The sequence below is a fragment of the Xyrauchen texanus genome, chromosome 15 (assembly GCF_025860055.1).
Source record: "Xyrauchen texanus isolate HMW12.3.18 chromosome 15, RBS_HiC_50CHRs, whole genome shotgun sequence".
In the NCBI taxonomy this organism is placed as follows: domain Eukaryota; kingdom Metazoa; phylum Chordata; class Actinopteri; order Cypriniformes; family Catostomidae; genus Xyrauchen; species Xyrauchen texanus.
In genome coordinates, this window is record NC_068290.1 from 5665502 (window position 1) to 5689068 (window position 23567).

The 23567-nt window shown below is 37.7% G+C and overlaps 1 protein-coding gene across 1 annotated transcript in view; it reads right to left on the minus strand.

Annotated features, from left to right (window-relative positions):
- Window positions 1–14681, minus strand: part of LOC127655513 (thrombospondin type-1 domain-containing protein 7A) — a 156705-nt gene extending 142024 nt beyond the window's left edge. Inside the window, exon 1 of the mRNA XM_052143382.1 lies at window positions 14549–14681. Within this exon, the coding sequence (XP_051999342.1) occupies window positions 14549–14681 (133 nt within the window). The remainder of the gene's footprint in view (window positions 1–14548) is intronic.
- Window positions 14682–23567: the final 8886 nt, after the last annotated feature.

A 23567-nucleotide genomic window follows, 5' to 3' on the forward strand; every position in this document is an offset into this window, starting at 1 on the left:
TTTGAAACAGATTTAGCACACTCACAGGCTTGCACCCTGAAGAAGTGATTTTTTTATGTACTGAATGCGCTAAATATAGGACTTTTGTTAATGTTTAACCCAAAACTATTTTGCAGTGCATCTTTAAGATTGATTTTTCTATATTTTAATTTAAGAAAACCCACCTCCCTACCCTTCACCTAACATATATTGTCATAAAAATGCAATTGCTGAAGCAACCACGTCATTTTGTGATGCTTCAATAACACTTTAACATCCCATATTGACTCACATGCTCATCAGTTGAACTACCGTGCAATATAATTGCGTATGAACAAGTTTGTAAATGTTGTTGGTTAAGTAACTTAAACATTGAAATGCAAAAGTCATGCTCTATAGTAAAAGTGTTTAGATATCATAAAATAACATTGTATGAGGAACAGGGCGGAAAGTACGTGTTTATTTACTGATGAGCCAGTGTTGCTTTGTCGGCTGGTCGGGCCACTTAGACAAACAGAGCAGTCATTTTGAAAGTGCCACAGTGTTTACCCCCTTTTTTAGGGTAGTTATTAGGGATGGGCGATATCTTATCGTTTGCGATATATCGTTGAAAATTCTCCTCACGATAAAAATGTGTCTCCTCACGATAATAACGATAAGTCTAGTTGATGACGTAGTTTTGTGCGCTAGCGATTCACTGTTCACGTCGCGGACATTCTCTGTGCGGAGTGAAAACAAGCATGGCGGAAGGCGGACGTGAGGCTGAGGAGGAGCTTGTTGTTAAGCGAGGAGCTACCTCCACAATTTGGAACTGGTTTGGTTACAGAAAATCAGATGAGGAGCAAACTACCGTAATATCCAAAGTTTGTAGAAAAACGGTGGTTACAAAGAGTGGAAACACGTCCAATTTGTTCCACCATCTGAAACACAAACCAGAGTATGACGAATGTCTGAAGATACGTGAGGCAACGGAGGCGAAAACTACAAGTGGACCTAGGGTTAAGGTTAGGGTTTAGGTTTTGAACCTAGTAATTACTATAGTACGTGAATGTAGAACAGTACTGTAAAATAAAGTGCTACCGAATTATGACTAAAGAGCGAAGAAAGTAAAAGTGACGGCTATTAGAAATTATGTTATGAACCTAATTAACACATTTTGGTTTTAACATCTGTTGCTTTTAAGAACACGCATCCCAGGATGCAAAGGAATATATGCTACTGTCCAGCGGTTAAAGTGTGCAGAGAATAGGATTGCTTCATTTACTGAATAGGAGTGCTGCTTAAGATCACATTGCTTCTGAGTAAAAACAATGTGCACTCGCATATCATAGTGCAACTAGAAGTGCTGCAGTCTTAAATTAGGGATACATTTAGGTGTTTCAAAATAAGAAGAAATAAAAATCAAATCACACAAGTGAAATGTTTTTTTTTTTTTTCGAAAGAGTTGAAACGCTATTAAACATTCAGAGAGACTAATGAACTCTGAGAAAATCAGCCTCGTTTGTATGCGTGTCCTAAATTTGAAGCCCGTTGCCAAGGGTCTAAAGTAGTTTTCAACCAATTATAGTGAGAGGGTTCATTTGCCTGTAGGGTTGTATGAAAATCAGGGTCACGCCATGTGACATTAAAATGCATTCTCTGGAATGAGTTCGGAATTTTACCGAAATGATATGGCACATTTCCTTGTCTGCCTTGGGGATGAATGTGACAAGTCACCTAGATTTATTCCCATTCACTTTCCTTGGAATAACATCAGCTGACATGTTTTGTGCTTGACAAAAAGCCTATCCTCAGACTAGACTTTCAATAAAAACTCTTATTTTTGTATGTTCAAACAGCTTCTAGATTCTATAACTCTGTCACTTTATAACTGTCTGCTACCTCAATAACTGCTATGTGCGTAGAACGCTATCTCATAGTATGTTATGTTTATGTTTTTAGAAACTGTCATCTTTTTGCACTACTGTGTACTGGTCGGCGCTGCACTGTCTCTCACTGTGCCTATTGTCCTGTTCATTGTCAGAAATTTGTACTGTCCCGTACTTTTTGCACATGTTTGCACGTGCACTTATATATATATATATATATATATAGGTATTTTATATAGGTATTTTATTTAGTTGTGTAGTCTCATGTAGTCCTGTGTTTGTCCTATGTTGTTTTTATGAAGCACCATGGTCCTGGAGGTTTTGCTGTGTACTGTACTAACTGTATATGGTTGAAACGACAATAAAAACCACTTGACTTATCTTGACTATAGGACCTTTAATAACAATTATTAGTCTTATTCTGAACTCAACAAACTCAACCAAGCATTTGGAAACACACAACTCAAAAGGAAAACTATTTTGCAGAGGTAACTCTTTCATATCTCTTTTTCATTAAACTATCAACTTTGTCTCAGAGGTTTCTCCTAAAATTTCAATTTTGAAAACAAACGAGACAATTGTTCTCGTACACTAAGAGTATACATATTTAGTGTGGTTTATGCTTAAAAACAAGAAAAATTCACAAATGGGATAAGAAAAATAATCTTATTCTAAACATAAAATCCCTAAAAAGAAGTCTTAATACACAGTTTTATTAAGGATATACAAAAATACTTATTGGGACAATTTGTTTTTGCTGAGCTCTGCATACTTGTAACCTAAGATCCCAATTTAAATCAATATATGTGCAGCGTTATCTGACGTAGTGCATTAATGCAGTGTGTAGAAGCTTTTATGCGTAAACTACTCATGTACGGTGAGAGATGTGTATGTGTTGGGAGGAGTTAGGTTTGGTAACAGAAGGCAACCTCTATGCTCCTGCTTCCTTAACAAGCCTTTTTATAGGTAACATGGTGAGAAGTGTGAGTAGCTCTGACAGCACAACTTTGTTCCTGTGAGATATGCGATAAGGAGACAAGAGGCGAATCCCGAGTAATCTCTGTAATCTCTGCTCTAAGAGTGGATCAACCCTGCTAAGGCGTGGGCGACACACAAGAGTTCATTCTGCATTAACTGTTCCTATTGGTTGTGATGCAGTGAGTACAGCCAAAAAGTTGAATACAATACACTCCTACAGATCACATGAAATCAGAATGAGAGTTTTGTGAATTTTAGTGTCTGTCTGTAACAGAGGTGGGTAGTAACATGCTACATTTACTCCATTACATTGTCTTGAGTAACTTTTGGTTCACACAGCTGTGCGCACTGAGCCGCTGTCACAGACTGTCACTCAAGTCATCAGTGCATCAAACTCTTCAAAGTGAAACACTTTCTTCAATCTGCACAGTGAAAAAAAGAATAGATTCGTCATGCAATGCCTTCATTTAACACCAAGACAAGCTGAAATTACAAGATTTAAATCACAGCTCCAATTTAAGGCAGCACGTGGAGGTAAATTTTGGCTCTAATTCTAACGCAAGCTTTTCAGTGTAATGAGATGGTTATTTTCAGGGTGATTCTGTAACAGGGATATTATGACATAAGCTTTTAAGTGTACATTTTTAAATCAGTGCAGCAATATATCAGTGCGCTTTGTCCCACATCCCCCGCATGTCATGAGCAGTATTTACGCATTGCCCTTGCGGGGGTACTGGAAACTATCGCAGCTACTTCAGACGGATTCATTATAAATCCATGTAAACATCCAAGTGTAATTAAGTGTAAATGCCTTTTGCTCTGCCATTTGTGTGATTGACAACTGGAGCACAAACAGACAGCATTTCTGAGTGTGCACATCGAGGTGCGCGGGCGCACATGTAAGAGATGTGTGGGCGTGAGGCGATCATGTGGCGAAGAGAGACTGGCTGTGGCCGAAGTCGTTCACTCATTCACTATTCCCTATATAGTGAATGGCAGTTAGTGCACAATATCTCAGCAGTAAGTGAACGAAATTAATGAATTAGACGCTGACGTACACACCAAGTGTCAGAGCTCTGGAGCTGTTGCAGAAACATCACATATAAAATGTTTAAATACTTTGGCCTTACTTGTTATTCTTCTTAAATAATATATTAATACAATAAATCTTCATTCTGTTTGTCATTTTTAATGTATACTGTGTGTTAATATAAAGAGTAAATACATGTTATCAAAAGTATACATTTTAAAATGTATCTGTTTGTTTTTCCTCTCTATATTTTATTATGTTAATCAAGTAATGATTTGTCAAAAGTAATTTACTATAATCAGCATGACATAAAGCTTTGCAGGAGTGAAGGCAGCAGTAAACTCCAAGCTTGTACATCTTCCACATGGGGGATTGTGGGCAATTAACCGTCGTTGACTGTACATCGAATGTACACTTGAAATTAGAGTGCATTGTGGGTAATAATGAGTGAACAATAGTAGGGAAGGAGTGGCTCAGTCAGAATTCAGACACTCCTACAAAATGGCACACACCCAAAATAGTGCACTGTATAGTGGATGGGGTCGGTTTCAGACACAGTGAGTGTTCGGCGACCAGGGTTGGTGCCCTCCGCTCTAGGCTGCGTACTCTGCATTTAGAGAATGGTGGTACTGCTGTACAGAACTAGTGATCTAAATTCTTTTGAGAGTGAAAACTGTAACTACACTGAAATAAGTATCCACGCAGGACTTTAATAGCTATGTAATAGCTAAAGTAGGCATTAATAAAACATGATCTTGCTTTGTTTTATATTTCAGCATTATATATAATGTCCTTGTGGTACCTTTTCACGTTTTCACTATAATAATTACTAGAAATGTTTCCAAACCTCTCTTATTGACAAATTCATTCAGATCTGATAAGAGCCCTTAAAGGTGGGGTATGTGATTTTCTTTTTTGACCATTTTTTCAAAATAACTTGAAATCCTATTCCTAACCCACTTACTGGCTGTAAATTAGAAGCACTGAAATGAAAATTAAGCAATTTAATCATCTGTGGAACGGGCAGGACTCGAAAAACTCCAGCCGATCATTTTCAAGACCATCTAGAATCATTGGACAGAAAATGTGTCAATCAAACGGTCGTACCATGCCCCCTCCCCCACCACCCTGGCTGCAGTGTCCGTTAGTCATCAGCTGCTTTCAGATGGAGCGGCATTTACTATCAGAGCTGTAGTTCATCACTGACAAGCTGGGCAATTTACCCTTCATTATCACGGCCCAGCTTGTTAGTGAACTACGGATCTGTGTAGTATACGCCGCTCCATCTGAAAGCAGCTGATGGCGATTTACTAATCAATGAATGCACTTTATGTTATGTGCTTTACTGACGAGATGCGCATAACAATCTCATCTGATTACGTTATATCGGTCAGCCCTATATTTAGCCATAAACTTCGTGACAACCAGGACGCCCAATATATTTTTATATATTTTATATTTATACAATATATATTTACATTTCAAAAACATCAATTTTCTAACAATACTAATGATTTATGTGACTGTTGAATGTTAATAATATCTGGTGCAACTTAACGCTGAATGTTGTGCCATGTTGACGGTCTTAGCAGGTAAATGGTGACGTCATGCAGAAACTCCAACCTATGCTAGCCTGGCTCGCTCTCAAGCATCTGAGTTTTCGCCGTGCATGATTGCGCGCCCATGTTTTTCGAATGGGTGGAGTCAGGGCCAGCGTTGGAGGAGAGAAGGTAGGACCTTATGAGTTGTGTATTTTCAAAATCTGCCGGCCGTTTTGCAAATCACATACCCCACCTTTAAAGGGATAGTTCACCCAAAAATTACAATTCTCATTATTTACTCACCCTTTTGCCAGATGTGTATGTCTTTCTATAATCTGTTGAACCCAAATAAAGATTTTTAGAAGATTTTTTGGTCCATACAATGCAAGTGAATGGGTGGCAACATTTTAAAGCTAAACAAACTCACATAAATCAGGATAAAAGTAATCCATAAGATCAAAATCAATATCTTCAGAAGCGATGTGATAGGTGTGAATGAGAAACATATCACTTTCACACTCTTCTTCTTGTGTTTTTTGGTGATTCACATTCTTCTCTGCATATCGCCCCTGCTGTCTAGCAAAAAATTACAAATATTGATCTGTTTCTCAACCACACATCATATCACTTCTGAAGATATGGATTTAACCACTGGAGTCTTATGGATTGCTTTTATGCTGCCATTATGTGCTTTTTGGAGAATAACATTTTTGGCCTACAGAGATAAAATATTCTTCTAAAAACCTTAATTTGTGTTCTGCAGATGAAAGGAAGTCATACACATCTGGGATGAGTAAATCATGAGAGAATTTAAATTTTTGGGTAAACTATCTCTTTAAAGTGATAGCTCAGCCATATACTATCATAATTTCCCTAACCTCATGTTGTTCCAAACCAGAATGATGCTTTGTATTATGTGGAACACAAAATATGTTAGACAGAATTTTAGGGACTGACGGTCTCACTCAGCATTCACTTTAAAAATATGGAGAGCAAAAAAAAAACATTCACTGAAAGTAAATAATGAATATGGCAAAAATGCAGTCTAATATCTCCTTATTGTGTTGCATGGAAGAAAGAAAGTCATACAGGTTTGGAACAACATGATGGTGACTGATGGCATAAATTCCATTAATAATAATCATAATTCTGTAGTACATGTTCAATTATGTAATGGAATATAGGGGAGTAAACATCTATTATGTCATTTGTGAAAGTAACGATTGTAAGTAATTATTTATGTAACTACTTTTACTTCTACTTGAGTAATTTAAAAGTAATTGTACTTTTACTTGAGAACAGTTTTTAGCTACACTACCCACCTCTGGTCTGTTAGCTTTGAGGTCATCTATACATATGCTAGTGTACTCCCAAATGTTGAATAAAAATAAATACAATTTAATGGTCTCTTCTGGCAAAAAAGGACCAAAAATAGTGATGACTCACAGTGCACTACACAGATTTTTTTTCAATCAAATACTCTCTAAAAAGAGTAAGTCCCTACTCTGCAACCAGCAAGCAAGCTGCAAAGCATGGTTCAAGGCTGTGACGTAACTAAAGCCTGTGGGCTATATAAAAAAGGAGGATGATCCCTTCGAAATGCTCCTTCCAAACTTCAAGTCCAGACCCAAAAATACATCAACACAAGAAAAAGAAAAAAAACTGTGCTTGTCAAGCTAATTCATGGGGACTTTAAAAACAAAGGCTCCAATTAGAACCGAAATGTTTGTCAGCCTGATGCCAAGCCCCACAAAGAACTTAATATTTTCTAGTTCTTTAGAAAACCATCTACCATTTAGAAAGTGCTTTACAACCCCAAAAAATAATATGCTGATCTGATATCCTGTCCTAACATCAAGAACTTTTAAAATCTTCAAATACCAATAAACCCAACCCAAGAAAATTAATGTGCAACCAGCCTTCTTCACTAGCTTCAGATCATGCTGGTAGACCAGCTTCAGCAGAAAACTGTAGGTGGTAAAAAAGCATGGCTTTGCTGATCCACCTGCTAGACAAGCATCAAGCAAGCATAAATCAGCCCGACCAACATGGAATTTATGCTGGTCTAATATGTTTTATATAGCAACCAGTTCTTGAAGAGGGATATTTATTGAACCTGCTGCAACAACCATTGGAGAAAACCACAACTTAGTCTTATGACAAGTCGTAATAATTAGTATGAGATGGCAAAATTATGCATTCGAGTTGGTCTCATTCATTAACAAACAATGAACAAACAAACAAACCAATGAACAATGTATTGTGATTTTTTGTGAAGTTTAACCCCTAACCCAAAAATAACCCTTACAATAAAGTCTAACCCCTTACCCAAACCAACCAATAATTAAAAAAAATTACTGGACCACAAAAGAGAGAAAACATTAAGGTTTGTTTACAAGACGAGAGAAGTGTATTACAGGTTACTGACATACTTAAGTCATTTACATTTCACAAATAAATATGGAATGAGAAACCAAATTTGTTTACAGACATTTTTTCCTTAAAGGGTAACTAAACCCTAAACCAACATTTTTAGTTAATGATCTGTAAGCATGGGGCTTTATTAGTACTGGTCATTGATTCAAGTAATTTTTTTGACATTTGTGTATAAAGTGTTTTAATTCTACAATATATGGTGTAAAAACGTCTGAGTGCTGCCCTCTTCAGGTTGAACGGTGGCTACTGCAGTTGAATGTTCCTATTGGCTGTTGCGGTACTTCGTGACGTAAGCGGTGACAGCTGACGTAAGCAGGTTCCAGCTCACCACGCCAGATTCATGTACATGTCGTCTTGCGACCGTGTGAGGAATAATAATAACAGAGTCTGACAGCAGCTGTCAATTAATCCGTCACTACGAGTCTCAGGTGCCCCCCCCGCTCAGCCCCACACTCGGTTCGTTCCCTCTATCCCCACCGGGGTCTGCCCACTTTTCCAGCATTTTCAAATATTTCTAGTGGGTGGAGTCAGACTCTGAGCAGGTGTTTAGTTACCCTTTAAAATATAGTGTCGACAGGAGGTTAGCTAAAATATGATGCCTTTCGATGTTTGTTTGATCTGTGTGGGAATAAGGCCACGTCCACACTACTACGTTTTCAGTTGATCAATTTCTACATTTTGGACTTCCTTCCACACTATGATGCTGTTTTTGACGTTGAAAAGGGAGCTTTTCTAAAACAACTTCTTCTAACAAGTGGATACATTTTAAAACGTTGTCTTCGTGTTGTAGTGTGGACATGGCAAACAGATTTCTGAAAACTGTGACGTATTTGTTGTCATGTGATGCAGTTCATTCAACCCAAAACAATCAAAATGGTGGCCTATGTTATGTGCCTGCTATTCACTTTGATAGCATTGTTAAAGGTAAATGTTACCTTCTACAACCTTCACATAGCATTCCTTTAAAGGCAACAGGAATTGTTGTCAGGCGAAGGAACATGAGGACAATTGTGTTTCAGACTGTACATGGAACAGCGATTTTTTGCATGTGCAGTAAAGTAATTTAAGAGTTTTCATACAGTTTCAGTGTCAACGAGAAACTTTTGGCAAAAGATAAAATATAAAAAAAACTTGGTGTTGACGGAGAGCGTTTTGAAAACCAAAATGCTGATTTCAAATGTATCTGGATTAATGTGGACGTAGCCTAAAAGTCGTACCTTTTCAAATGAGCCAAGATATTATTATTATTGTGAGTTGTCCTGAGATTATGTTGGAAAACCACCTTATTTTTTAAGACTGTACTGAAATTTCCCTTACTAATAACTTTTTTGTTATTAGTTTATTGATTAATCTTGTAGATTCATTATGAAACCGACAAGACAACACTGCTTTTAAGTAGACTCTCTGTGCTTTCTAAGCTTTGCCGCATAATGCTTGTCCTAATGTGCACTTTGGATCTCATGGAATCACAAGAGGAAAACAAGCTCTGAGCAACGTCTCCAGCCCGTAAATAAATGGTGCACACGTCGCTTTTGGCAAAAGAGAAGATCTGCTCACAGCCCCAAATCCAAAGTCAGTACAGACCATGTTGATTCTATTGACTAACATAAAGGAGTAAGGGTGCATTCACACAAAAGCTTTAGGTGTGGACCCGAGTCCATCTGATGTCAGCATTGGTTCATTTGGATGGAAAAAGGTGCTGTAATATAACTGGGGTTTAGACCAAAGAGTAAAAACAGCTTGAAAATGTTAACAGTTCTCCAAGTTGTTCCAGTTGGCGAGTATGCCAAACACTGCAATTCGTTGGACAAGAAGATTGGTTGGCCAAACTCATGCCACTGGTTGAGCCGATGTTGTTATGTCAGGTTGGCTGGTATGCCAAAACAAAAGAGAAAAAAATAGATGTTTTGAAAGTGCCAATTTGTTACGCTGTTCAAGGAATTCAACCAAAAAAAATGTACTTTGTTGTCTTGGCCTATTCCTCATCTAAAACATCACGGTAACCACCTGTGCCTGAACGTATTGACATCTTGGACTCAGATATAATCCCTCTACAAATCTAATGAATCATTATTTCTCTTAATTTCTGATGCCTCTCTCTATATAATCAAGACTACAAGTCAAGGTTATTGTAACTGGAGCAGTCAATTTTGGACTGTAAATACCCTCATTCATTAAGAATCCTTCCTGAGTCAATATTAATCTGGTTTGAGACACATGGGAGCCAGGCTGAGATCTGGTATGACAGGGAGGGAAATGGATAGAGACTATTATCCCATTTAATTCAAATAGCTTATTATAAATAAAAGCACAAAGTAATTGACTATGCCAGGTGTGTCCATTGAAAGGAGAAAAACACAGCCATTTAGAAACACTTAAATAACAGCTTGTGTAGTTTTAAACATCATTAAGATGCGTTTCACTGCCAAAAAGTATTTGATCAAATCAGTATTTTAGTCTTGCTTTCTAGTAAGACTCATCTAAACATCCTCAAAAACAAGGTACATTTACTTAATTTGCCTGAGATGATTTTGCATTAGACTTGTTTTCAGAGAAAATATTTTGATCTAGATTTTATGAAGAAAATATGAGTGGTGCTTGCCGTGGCAAAACTTATCACCACAATGTCCAAACAACTGCCCCAAGTTGAAAGATGCCACCCCCATGTTTGCATGATATTCTGGTGCAGAGATATCAGTGTTGTTTAACAGTTGCTAGGGTGTTCCATCTGGTTGCTAGGCACTTGCCAGGGTAATAATAAAAAGGCTGCTTTCTATTAACAGTCAAATGTGTTTACAATGTTCTGGAGCAGAGATATGGGTATTGCCGTTTGGTTGCTAGGGTGTTCAATTTGGTTTCTAGGCAGTTACCAGGGTGATAATACAAAGGCTTTTTGACAGCCTGAATCAAAAGAATTAACCCCCGTGTCTTTACAATGTTCTGATGTCAAGATTTGGCTGGAGAATGCTGATATATGTTTGCTAGGATGCATTGAATGGATGCTAGCGTGTGGCTAGGCAGTTTACATCATGCTAGTTTGAGTGAAAATAACCCACCCCAAAGTCTCTAAGAAATGGGTTTTTCAATATGGTTATTAATGTGACCCCAACTGGTTGCTAGGCAGTTACCAGGGTGACAATAAAAAGGCTTCTTGGTAGCCTGAGTCAAAAGCGGCAAGCCTGAATTCTCTATGACATTCTGATCCAAAGATATCCAAAGAGCAATTTGTAATGGAAGTCAATGGGGTTAGTTGCTAGGATGCTCTGGATGGTTGCTATGGCATTGCTAGGAAGTTTCCATGGTGATATTCAAAGACTGCTTGCTTGTCCGAGTCAAAATAACCCACCCCCATGTCTCTATGACTTTCTAATCCAGAGATATAATCCTACAAATTTTGTAAAGTTTGTAAGATATTTTGGTGGCAATTTTTCATCCAAAAGCAATAATAGTTGTTTTCCAACCTGTGGGCATTTTCAAACCGGGATGGTCGTTCCTAAACTATCCATTGAAAGTAGGGAATCTCAATGTAGTAATCTTTGGGTGTCTCCAAACCAGGATAGGCATTTCTAAAATATCCAATGAAAGTAGGGAATCACAATGTAGTAATCAGTGGGCGTTTCCAAACAAGGATGGGCATTTCTAAACTATCCAATGAAAGTCGGAAATCTCAATGGTTTGAAAATGCCCAATGTTTGGGAAAAGACCCTTTTTGTTCTGCAGAGACACAAGTCTCCCTAAAAGGGCAAACATTGTACGCCCGATTGCTTATTTAAAGTCATAGCATGCGTCTCCTCAATAAACCCACGATTTGACACCTTATTCGTGGGTTTACATAAAATGGTGCGGGACAAGTTAGGTGCCGAAAGTTTGTACAGAAGAATAATAATAAGTATGTGAGATAAAAACTAATTATTTTTCTAGCCCCTTCTACAAGGGATGTAACAGTTTATCGTGGCATGCTATGCATTGTGGTAAAATAATGTGATGATGCGCATACTGAAGATGGGACGTTTTACTATTTAGATTATTTTAGTGTCTGTTCTATCCAGTATGTGCGACGCCCTACGCCTGCGTAACACATGCATACAAATGGAAATCACTTAATTACACACAAGGTGCACTAAAATACAATTGCACACTAGCAGACACATGTTTTTCACACAAAGATAGACGCCTTTTCAGCACTAGGGTAGGAAATGTCCATTTGAAGCGAAGAGTGATTTGATCTGACTTTGTGAGAGAAAATGTAAATTTACAGAGGTTAAATGCTATTGCCATATTAATCTACTATATAATGCTGAATATATTGTACAGTATAAGAACGCTATGTCTGATTTGATTTCTTCAGTAAATTATTATTGTTTAACTCGATAAGCATGCACTTCCATTGAATATGTATTTTTAAAAAGAATAATTAGATGTAATCAGAGAATATTTTAGAAAAATACAATTTGAAATGTAAATATAAAATTCCATATTTTCATTAAGCAGCATTATTAGCTGCCATTTTCCATTTGGTGTCAACATTGCCATGTTCTGCACTCGTTTTTAATCCCAGTACATATCTGATGGATCATTTAACGCTTTTAAGAGCAGTACTTTTTAATAATACAAATGAAAACTTTCGGTCTTAACTTTTCTTGATTCAGGTTTAGTTTAAACAATCGTGGACTGTAAGTTCAGTATCATGAATGAACCGAATCACGAGATGAGGGAATAGATATACCCCTACTGTCCCATTTGGTTGGACACAGATCGACCCATCTAGAAACTCACGCCATTGATTGAGCCAATGTTGTCGTGTTGGGTTGGTCGGGGTTGCTCACTGCAACTTTAAGCTCAAATCTTACAAAATCTAATGAGGTTTATGCTTTAAATACGAAAAAACTATTTGCATATGGGGTAAAAAAATAAACTCAATTTAAGATATATTCTTGGAAAACAAATCTTACACAATTTTGCTTCTCGTGTAAATGTATCTTGTTTTAAAGATGTCCTGAAAACAAAACAGATTATGAAAATGATTTCTTGCTATGGGAACGTCACTTTATTCCTCTGTCTGGATATCATCTATACCTGTTTTTCTGAGATTGTTATATGAACATCTCCATCATGAGAGGATATCAGCCCTAGACAGCAGATTGAAGCCAATAAAAACGATGTGAGCCAGTGTCCTACAGATTGCAGCCCGAGCTAGTCTACGGTCAGATTTATTATACAGTAGTACATCATATGTCAAAACTAAATTTCCCTTCCCTTGAGCACACTAGAACACGCAATAACATCATCACATCCTGAGTGATGCTTCAGATCGTCAGTACGTGGGTTATATCACAACCAAAATGCCACAGATATGCCACAATCATACTACCGCCCATCCCAGAAAGACGCTCTGCATTTCAATCAGAGCTTTTAATGAAATGTGTGAATGATGTGTAATTACCGTGACATACAGGAGGGAAATATGTAGGTTAAGTTTGCCTGCTACTCTGGTTCTCTGCATGCATGTACCGGGGGTTTTCACAGCATAAATCCCACCAGCCTCTTTAATCTCCTTACGTGGTTACATCCTCTTTAAAAAAAAAATCACCAACACAGTGAGAAGAGCACACTGACTCGAGTCTCTGACTGCTAGGACAATCCATTCTGTCCATTTAGCCTTTTACTGAACAGATATAGGTTTTCAAAAGCATGTTTGAGTTGAACGTTTAGCTTTACGCACTAACTAAATTGTGCAGCATATTGTGTAGTATAGTATATGCACTTTTACGTTACTTTTACCAAAATAATCTTTATAAGAAAGATCACAGATTTTTATACACCAAATAAGATATATTACTTTTCAAGTATTTATACATGGTAGTATTTGGTTTACTGAACATAATTTATGCTGATTTTAATTAGAAAGAAAAAGTTTGTGTTCCCACTGTGTCACTTACAATGGAAGTGAATGGGGCCAATCTGTAAATGTTAAAATGTTTCAAAAGTATAGCCACAATACAAAAACTATATGCGTGTACACATGATTTTGGTGTGATAAAATCACTTACTAACCTTTAGTGTAAAACCGTTATATCCAATTGTACAGCTTCGTTGCCATTTACAGTGTCATAAACCCTGTAATCCTGGTAATTTAGTAGTATGCACCAAAAACACAGATTTAAACACCTTTACAGTTCAAATAATAAACAAGATTTAACATAAGAATTAATGTAGCCTAAGTGCTTTTATAAAATTACAAGATTCACATTTCAGCCTTTAAACACTCCAAAAATGGGCCCCATTCACTTCCATTGTATATCTCAATGTGCCTTGATTTGGAAAAGAGAACAAAAATAAAATAACTTTTATTACTTTGTACCATTTTGCTCATTCCATTATATATTAATTATTTACTATAATAATGATATGGCTGTTTTCTAGCACACGAAATCAAACAATCAACATGGGGAAATGAAGCCAGCCTACTGTGCTGAAATGGGGACATGCTCTGTGCTGTGCAGACTTTGAGAATCAGAAATCAGAATGCTAAGAAATTATTCAAATACTCTTTGCCATGCTGTTTGGAAGTGAGTCTGAAGCCATCGAATTCCTTATCTTTCAACCCAGAATTAAACAAATTTTAATTTAGAATACATAGACAGTACAGTGTTAATGTCTGGAACCTTCACACCCCACTGATCTGTCCATCAAGACACTCATTGAAATGGCCATACCTGTCTCCCAGAAGTACAAGGACTTCCCGTCCCCTGTCGTTTGGGAGTGAGCGGTCGAGAATCCACAAAGCAGTACAAATAACCTCCATAAATACAGGAACACTGTCCTTGCACCCCTAACCCCAAGTCCCATGGCTCCCCTGAATCGGGTAAAATCCACTCGGTTAGGAGGAAAAGACACCCCAACAAGAGCAGAGAAACAACTTGAAGAGTTTGTGTGCCTCTTGAATTAGTGTTCCCTAAAGGAACATTGCGTTTATCCGATCTCCTCGTTTTCTGCCCCTCTGGTTAGCTGGAGCGATAAGGAGAACGTTCTCGTTGAACAATAGAGAACGGCAGCCACTGCTACTGCTGCCGCTGTCCTCTGCCTACTGCAGCTCACTGACGCTGCATCTCACCTCCCTCCCTCTCTCTCTCTCTCTCTCTCTCTCTCTCTCTCCCATACTTGGGGCACAAGGACTCTCCTTCACCATGCTCCTGTGACGCTAAAGAAGACAAGATAAGAGCCGAGCACTGTCGCTAAGGGAGAGAGGGAGAAAGGGAGATTTATGAACTGCATATTGCACATTCTCTGTGTCTGTGCATTAAGGGACTGGAATTGGGTAAAGCTAAAAGTGTTAAAAAAAAGGAAATGGTGAATGTGTTATTATTAATGAAAGCCTCTTAGATGTTTCAAGACATTTAAAAAAAGGAAGAATGAGAAAAATAATGCATGCAGAAGACTTGTCACATTAAATGCAATTGCTAAAAACTTAAGTCAACACGAAATCAAAACTGACCCCATTTACATTCTTATTGCACGTTCCTGATTTTATTTTGCACAATTCATCAGTGCTTTATATGTCAAAGAAATACAAGTTCGTTGTCACAATCTTTAGAATAACAAAATAACAAAACAACAAAAAAACTTTCCTTTTCAGTTGAAGTCATCAAAGCCATTTAACCCTCATATTGCATTCAGAATCTGTATACACTTTTTTGCATTTGCCGGTCAATTTTGACCCAGTGAAATTCAAGCTTATAAACCATTCATAACCTGGTGGTTTCCATCTAAAACTATATTGAAAGTCACCAAGAAGTCCTAAACTGTTAGTGTATGTAAAAATATTGATATTTTTGGCATATTAATTTACAAATATTAAATTAATTAATAAATATGCCATTTGTTTAGAAATAATAATATGTAAAAATTATTATATAACTACAACAAGACCAGAGTGATACATGTGAAGACATCGTTTTTATCAACATATCTGAGACATTTTATCTAAATATAACATAATATACAATTTATATTTACATCTAATGTGAGAATTACTAGCAATTAAATTCCCATCACCCATAACAGCTCAATAAATTTGGTGGTCAAAATGTATTATACCAACATATTCTTTTTCAACTAAACATCCTCAAAAACTGTACAACTCAATTTTAAAATATTAATACATCTTTTAATGGACTGGACTCCCTGACCACCTGGAGCGATGGAGCCGCTGCCAGGGGCGGAGGAGAGTCCTGCCATCCATTTCCCCCAGGGAAAGGGGGGTGTACGTCAGGCCGGGAGCTCCCCAGCCTGAGAGAACGAGGGAGGAATGTGGCCGGGCAGAGGGCGGGGCCGGGTTGTGGTCATACACACCCGGTCCCTTATCAGGCTAATTAAGCCTCGGAGAGGGATAAGGGCCGATGGCAGACGGTGGTGCGATGAGAGAGAGATCGTTTACGGACATGTCCGTCATGTGTGTGTTTGTGTCTTTTAAGTTTCTCATTAAAATATTATTTATATCGTCAAGCCGGTTCTCACCTCCTCCTTTCCATTGAATACGTTACACCGTTATATCCAATTTTACAGCTTCATTGCATTTACAGTGTCATAAGCCCTGTAATCCTGGTAATATAGTAGTATGCACCAAAAACACAGATTTAAATAATAGGGTTCAAAACAGTGTTACTATGAATGCAAATTTTAATACGGTGAAAAATCTATATATATGTATCTATATATAAATAAAAATGTTCAATATGTCCTTTTACTAAAATAAAATATTTGATGCAGAGAGTGTACCTTCATTTACCATTACTATTATTTTGAATGGCCGTAGAAAATGAAGCAATGTGATAACTTAACCTGGTCGCAAAAAGTTTAACAGATTAACTTTCACCTTTTGCTGACCCTTAATTATTCACAGAGATAATGTGTGCTTCTAAATCACTTGCACCTTTATTAGCAACTGACACATAATTCAAACAACTGTCAAACAACTGTTTGATCAGATTTGTCATTAAAATTTTTCCTAAAATATAAGTATCTTGGGACCCCCCAATGGGGTCCCTAATGCCTTATGGGGGTTGACTGAGCAGGGAGGAGACTTTCTAGCAAAATTGGACTTAAATATTGATCTGTTTCTCACCCAACCCATCATATCTCTTCTGAAGGCATGGATTTAACCACTGGAGTCACATGAATTAGGCTACTTTTATGATGACTTATGTGATTTTTGGAGCTTCAAAATGTTGGCACCCATTCGCTTGCATTGTATGAATTTGTGTTCTGCTGAAGAAAGTCATACACATCCAGGTTGGCATACGAGTGACTAAATAATGAGAATTTTCATTTTTGTTTGAAATATTCCTTTAAAGCCCAATGTGGCCCCTGTACCAAACCACTGCTCTACCCCCTCTATAGTGCGGGACATAACGTACCAAGTGACCCTACCTTTTTAGTGGGTTTTCATAATTAAAATTTTATTTTTTTTGCATACCATGCATTGTTTTGAACATGATTTATCTGCAACATTAACTCTCTCAGTCGGCATTAAGTGAAATTTAGACCCTACACAAAAACTGATTTTAATGTCATTGTTTCATGCATTATGATATTGAAAATAACTTTTTCATTTCTGTAATCACGTCGCCCTTTTATTTATTTTTAAAATCACATTAATTTAGTGTTTACAGTATGATAAATAAGTGTTCAATGTTGTCAGTCACAAACACCTATAAAAAATACCTATTTTATTTATACTTTCTGCCAAACAGCCATAAATGGGAATGTAAATTACAGAATGGGTGCTACATTTTTTAATTGCAGCATCGAGTTTTTAATTATAAAGGGGTATAGCTTTCGCAACTCGGTACTTAATACTCACTACTCTTGAGTACTTTTAAATAAGCTACTCTTTTACTCTTGCTTGAGTAGATTTTAGGACATGTAACTTTACAGTACTCATACACATTTTTTCAAGATGTAACAGTACTTTTACTTGAGTATTATTTTTCAGTACTCTTTCCACCCCTGATAGTGTATAGTGTGTTATTTGGGACACAGCTCATATGCTTACAGTCCCGCATTTCACTTATGTTGCACAGGAGATGGGTGTGTGATGCACAGCGGGACGACAGTGCTTTCAGTGTGGGTTTCAGTCGCCAGGCTTCCCGTCAAACAGCTGTGTACCGTACTGACCCATGCTCTTGTACTGCATATATAAAGTATGTCGATTTTTCTACACAAAAATTATTAGGATTGCCCAGCTGCACGATTTGTGGGTAGGCTGGCTGTTTTTATTCCTTTCATTGTTAAACTGCCAAAAGTTATCACCTCGTAGTCGTAGGTTAATTTGGCGTGCAAGTGATCCATTCAAAATTAGTTTGTTACGAAATATTAGAAAGAAATATATGGTTGAATATACATTTTTGAATGTTGATGTAATAACTATTGCTATATAAGCAAATCTTTTATGTGAGCCTGTTTTGTTTCAGCCAGTATAGACCTTTGTCATGCATGTTTGATCAGTTTATAAGTAATTATTTTTAATGTTGCTGATGTCCATTGTAAAATCTGGGTCCTGAAGCAAAACCAGTTAAGAACCACTAATGTTTTGAAAACTATGCTGCTGCTTCTCAGTATATCAACAAATGTTACATGTATATAAATTAATTTCTCAGGTAGCGATCACAAATTCTTAGTTAATCTGAGTTAATCCACTTTCCTAAACTCAATAGCTGAGGACATGAACGTGAGTAGTAGATACTTGCATGAGACCTTATGCTGCCTTTAAGTCCTACTGGGGAGTTCCTACTTGCGAGTGTAGAAGTCGTAATTACGAAGGGATTTTCTGGGAAATTTCATTTTGCTTTTCTCTATTTTTCAATTCTCGACAAAAAAGGAAGCTTTTTAATGCTAGTACATAAAAAAATAAAAAATAGTAAAGGATGTGAATTACATGATGCGAAATATGATGCACCTCATTCAATAGACGAATGAGTATTTACAGGCGAGCTTTGCTATTCTTTATATACACAAGACTTACAGGCTGAATTTTACAGTCAATATTTACAACTTATTATGAACAATACCAACTAGCTTTCACCGTGATTCTTTAACATGCCCACACCAGTGTTGTTCATTTTGTTGTTGGAATAACTGACTTCAAACAAGTCCACTTGAAAAGGTAGTCTGGTGAACGAATGGAATCAAACTTGGGTTCATACCAAGTATAAAAACAGTATTTTGCCATCTGTGATTTCATATGCATATGGTGGCCTAATAGATGACTAGCCAGTGATAAAAGCAAACTGTCCTTACCATGCCATTACACCCATTCAGGAGGCTCCGTGATCATGAATAAAACAGAATTTGTTTGATAGGCAGAACCAGCAGCATATAAATGTGAATTTCATTAATATGAACTGTGCATTTATTTGACATTTTTGAGTTAGGTTACTTTGCTCTATTCTAGTTTAATGTGCAACGAGAACAAAAAGAAGAAACATGTCTATGGCCGTTTTAAAATTTTTAATAAACATATTTAATAGTTTCACACTGCATCTAACTGGCCAAACAAATTATCCAAGCTGCACATATAGACATGCATTCCTACACAAAAAGACGAATACCTCTGACATATAAACACATGAAGCTCATTCAATGAAAAGGCAGTTGGGAGGCTGTGGAGGTGATTGTTTTATGAATGACATGTTAGACGGTAGGGGAAAACCCTGCAGGAAGTCTGGTCTTCCACTCCAGTGAGCAGACAGGCCACAAGCTCAGAGTGAACCTTCGTCAGGAGACCACTCAAGCAGAACCTGCCCCGGTCAACACTAATGCTCTCTCAGCACTGCTGTGGACCTCCCTAAGGCAGAGGCTCAACAAGATTTTAACATTTCCTTAAGAAAATATGACTGGGGGGCCTGGGTAGCTCAGCAAGTAAAGACACTGACTACCACAACTGGAGTAGCAAGATCGAATCCAGGGCATGCTGAGTGACTCCAGTCAGGCTTCCTAAGCAGCCAATTGGCCCGGATGTTAGGGTGGGTAGAGTCAAGTTGGGTTAACCTCCTAGTGGTCACTATAATGTGGTTCTCGCTCTCGGTGGGGTGCATGATGAGTTGTGCGTGGATGCAGCAGAGAATAGCGTGAAGCCTCCACATGCACTAGGTCTCTGCAGTACAGCTCAACAAGCCACGTGATAAGATGCATGGATTGATGGTCTCAGACGCGGGGGCAACTGAGATTCGTCCTCCGCCACCCAGATTTAGGCGAGTCACTACGCCACCATGAGGACTTAAGAGTGCATTGGGAATTCCAAATTGGGAGAAAAGGGGAGAAAATCCCCCCAAAAAAGAAAACATGACTGGCTGCCACAACATGGATAGACAGGAAGGTGACACACTGGTACTGAATGTTACGGTACCCTGACATCTACCCCATTCTGCCTAATAACTTACAAATGCCATCTTTTACCAGAAATGTTTGCATAAATTCATGCTGCGACGATGTGCACAGACGGAATTTGCGTCACGCATATTGTGACCAATAACGCGGACAACCGAAGTATACTTAGACCTTTAGAGACATGGGTTCTGATCCTAAGGACACCAGGAAGTAACCACGTACATATATGAAAGATGAGCATGATACAGAGGTTGTATTTTCTCTCTAACATTAAATTTTGACTCCACTGACTGTTAGGTTTAGCATTGGGTTTGGGTTAGGTCGTATGGTTAACAAATGATGCATTCCTGTTGACTGTACTTCCATCTTGTACAACTAAAACCAACTCACTTTAGGCACTTCTCTGTGGACATTACACCCAGAAACTGGAGCTCACACATGCCCAAACATTCAACACTTCTAGCTTTGTCCACTGGGGGGCATTTGTTGGAATTTTGATAAGCACAGAAGAACGATTTCAGCAGAAGATATTTTGACCTACTCTCGCCAAACTCACAGTGAGATCATTTTGGTTCTGGAAAGTTGTCAGGGTGTTGCTAGGGTGTTCTACTTGGCCCAAGTCAAAAGAGCTCATCCCTAAATCTCTATGATATTCTTGTCTCTAAATGGGCTTGAGTCCCGTCTTCAATGCAAGACTATACAAAGTATTTAAAATGTATCATCCACCAATCACTGAGAAAGGTAATAGCACACTTCTCCACAACAAGTTGCACAATGTGAGGTATGCATGTCCTTATTACAAATGGCAAATACGTCAAAGTTTATACTTAAGTGTTTGCGATTTGTTTAAATAATGTAACGCATGATTTACTATGTTCTTCTATGGTCTTCTGCTGTTTTAGCCCATCTGCCTAAAGGTTCAATGTCTCATTCTGAGATGCTATTCTGCTCACTACTATTGTACTGAGTGGTTATCCAAGTTACCTTTCTGTCAGCTCAAACCAGTCAGGCCATTCTCTGTTGACCTCTCTCCTTAACAAGGCATTTCCATCCACTGAACTGAGAAATGATCATTACTGGATGTTTTTGGCACCATTCTGTGTCAAATCTAGAGACTGTTGTATGTGTGAAAACCCAGGAGATCAGCAGTTACAGAAATACTCAAACCAGCCCGTCTGGCATCAACAATCATGCCACAGTCAAAATCACGAAGATAAGGTTTTTCCCCATTCTGATGGTTGATGTGAACATTAACTGAAGCTCCTAACTTTTATCTGCATGATTTTATGCATTGCACTGCTACCACATGGATGATTAGATTATCGCATGAATAAGTATGTGTACAGATGTTCCTAATAAAGTGCTTAGCAAGTGTATACAAATCAGGTAATGATGTGTTAAGAATGACGAAATCGAATTAAAAAGATGGAAGAAAATAAAACTTGAAATTTGATAATTATAAGCATAAAACCAATATGTTTACAGTAAATATATATATAAGCAATTTGAGAGTGTAGGAAGACCGACTCAATAAGTCATAATAGTGGGCTGTTTTTTTTTTAACCACAAATTCTGCTTTTATAGACAATTTGTAAACAATGAAGTTGACATAATGCAGACTGATGGCTTCAACAGAAGCATTTACCATTAATTAACAACCTCAAATGTATAAATCTTTAAAGGTTTATATGTTATCATTAAAAATCAATTCCCCAATGGAATAAATGTATAATATTTTTAATTCCGCAACCAGACTGTTGCGCTCTATTATGAGACAATGCTCTTTTTAAGCATACATAACTGCTTTCTTAAAATGTCTCACTTGCATATCTCTGTAGACTTTCACTATCCGTACTGACTCTCAAAGACTCTGCATGCAGGTTCTAATCCTGGTCTAATCTTCCTTGCGGCGTTCCTATTGTGTTATGCTTCTTTGATTAGAGCTCTATAAGGGGATCGTAAATGAAGCTTCAGTTTAATCTTATCAGAGCTGATGCATCACAACCGAGCTGAGGCCAAAGTTCATGTATGCTGGGATGATTGTATTGAAGGCATGCATGAAGTTATATACTCACCCTTCACCTTTGCAATGAAAAAAAAAACTGCATAGTAAATTCCGCTATTCCACATTTCAGTAATAATCAAGGCCTCGCTGCGATAGATTACACTTCTGTTTGTGAGTCATGAGGCAAAAGCGATGAAAGCAAGGGCAAAGTCATACAGGACTGACAGTCATCGCGTCACTATAGCGATGCCTAAAGCCAGTGACTCATGTTCAGAGAAAGATGAAGAAAGAGTCCAACAGAGGCAGGCAGTGCAGATAATACCACAAACACCAAAAAAACATTTTATAATTGATGTGGAATTTTTATTTCTAGCAAAAATATGCATACATGAAATAATTAAGTACTTTCTTCCTACACATTTCTGTTTTTATTGTGAATGAATCATTGTGTTTTCCAAAGAAAAAAATACTTTATTTGCATTGTAAAATTCCAATATGATACCAAAACGTTGGCTTCGGTATGACACCAGCCCTGGTTCCTCAGTTTTGATACTAAATTGACTGTCAAATAAAATGCAAAAACAGTCAAATGAAAGTTTCACAGTATAAATTAAAACATTAATGAAAACAAAACCTGATTGCTGTGGCACAAGGCTGCTACAGCTAAATCACAGTGTGCTGATATTCAGTAAACTTGTATTTTGTGATATTGCTTACATGTAATAATAATTGAAGTAAGAAGAAGAATTATTATAATAAACAATAATGATATGAATAAAACCATTTATTGTTACATTTTTGCTATTATTACTATTATAATTACTATCACTTTAAATATGATATTTTGCCATATAATAGTAAGGGGGGGGGGGTGTTCTCCCCTTTTCTTCCCAATTTGGAATGCCCAATTCCCAATGTGCTCTAAGTCCTCATGGTGGCATAGTGATTTGCCTCAATCCGGGTGGCGGAGGATGAATCTCAGTTGCCTCCGTGTCTGAGACCGTCAGTCTGTGCATCTTATCACATGGCTTGTTGAGCACGTTACCGCGGTGACAAGGCGCGTGTGAAGGACTCACGCTATTCTTCGCGGCATCCACGCACAACTCACCACGTGCCCCGCCAAGAGTGAGAATCACATTATAGTGACCACGATAAGGTTAACCCAACATGACTCTACCCACCCTAGCAACCGGGCCAATTGGTTGCTTAGGAAGCCTGACTGGAGTCACTCAGCACACCCTGGATTCAAACTGTGTGGGTTCAAGCATGGCTTTATGTTTTATTTGTTAAGAGTAATGTTCAAGCATTGTGACTATTGCAATTTATAGCTATGTTTTGAATAG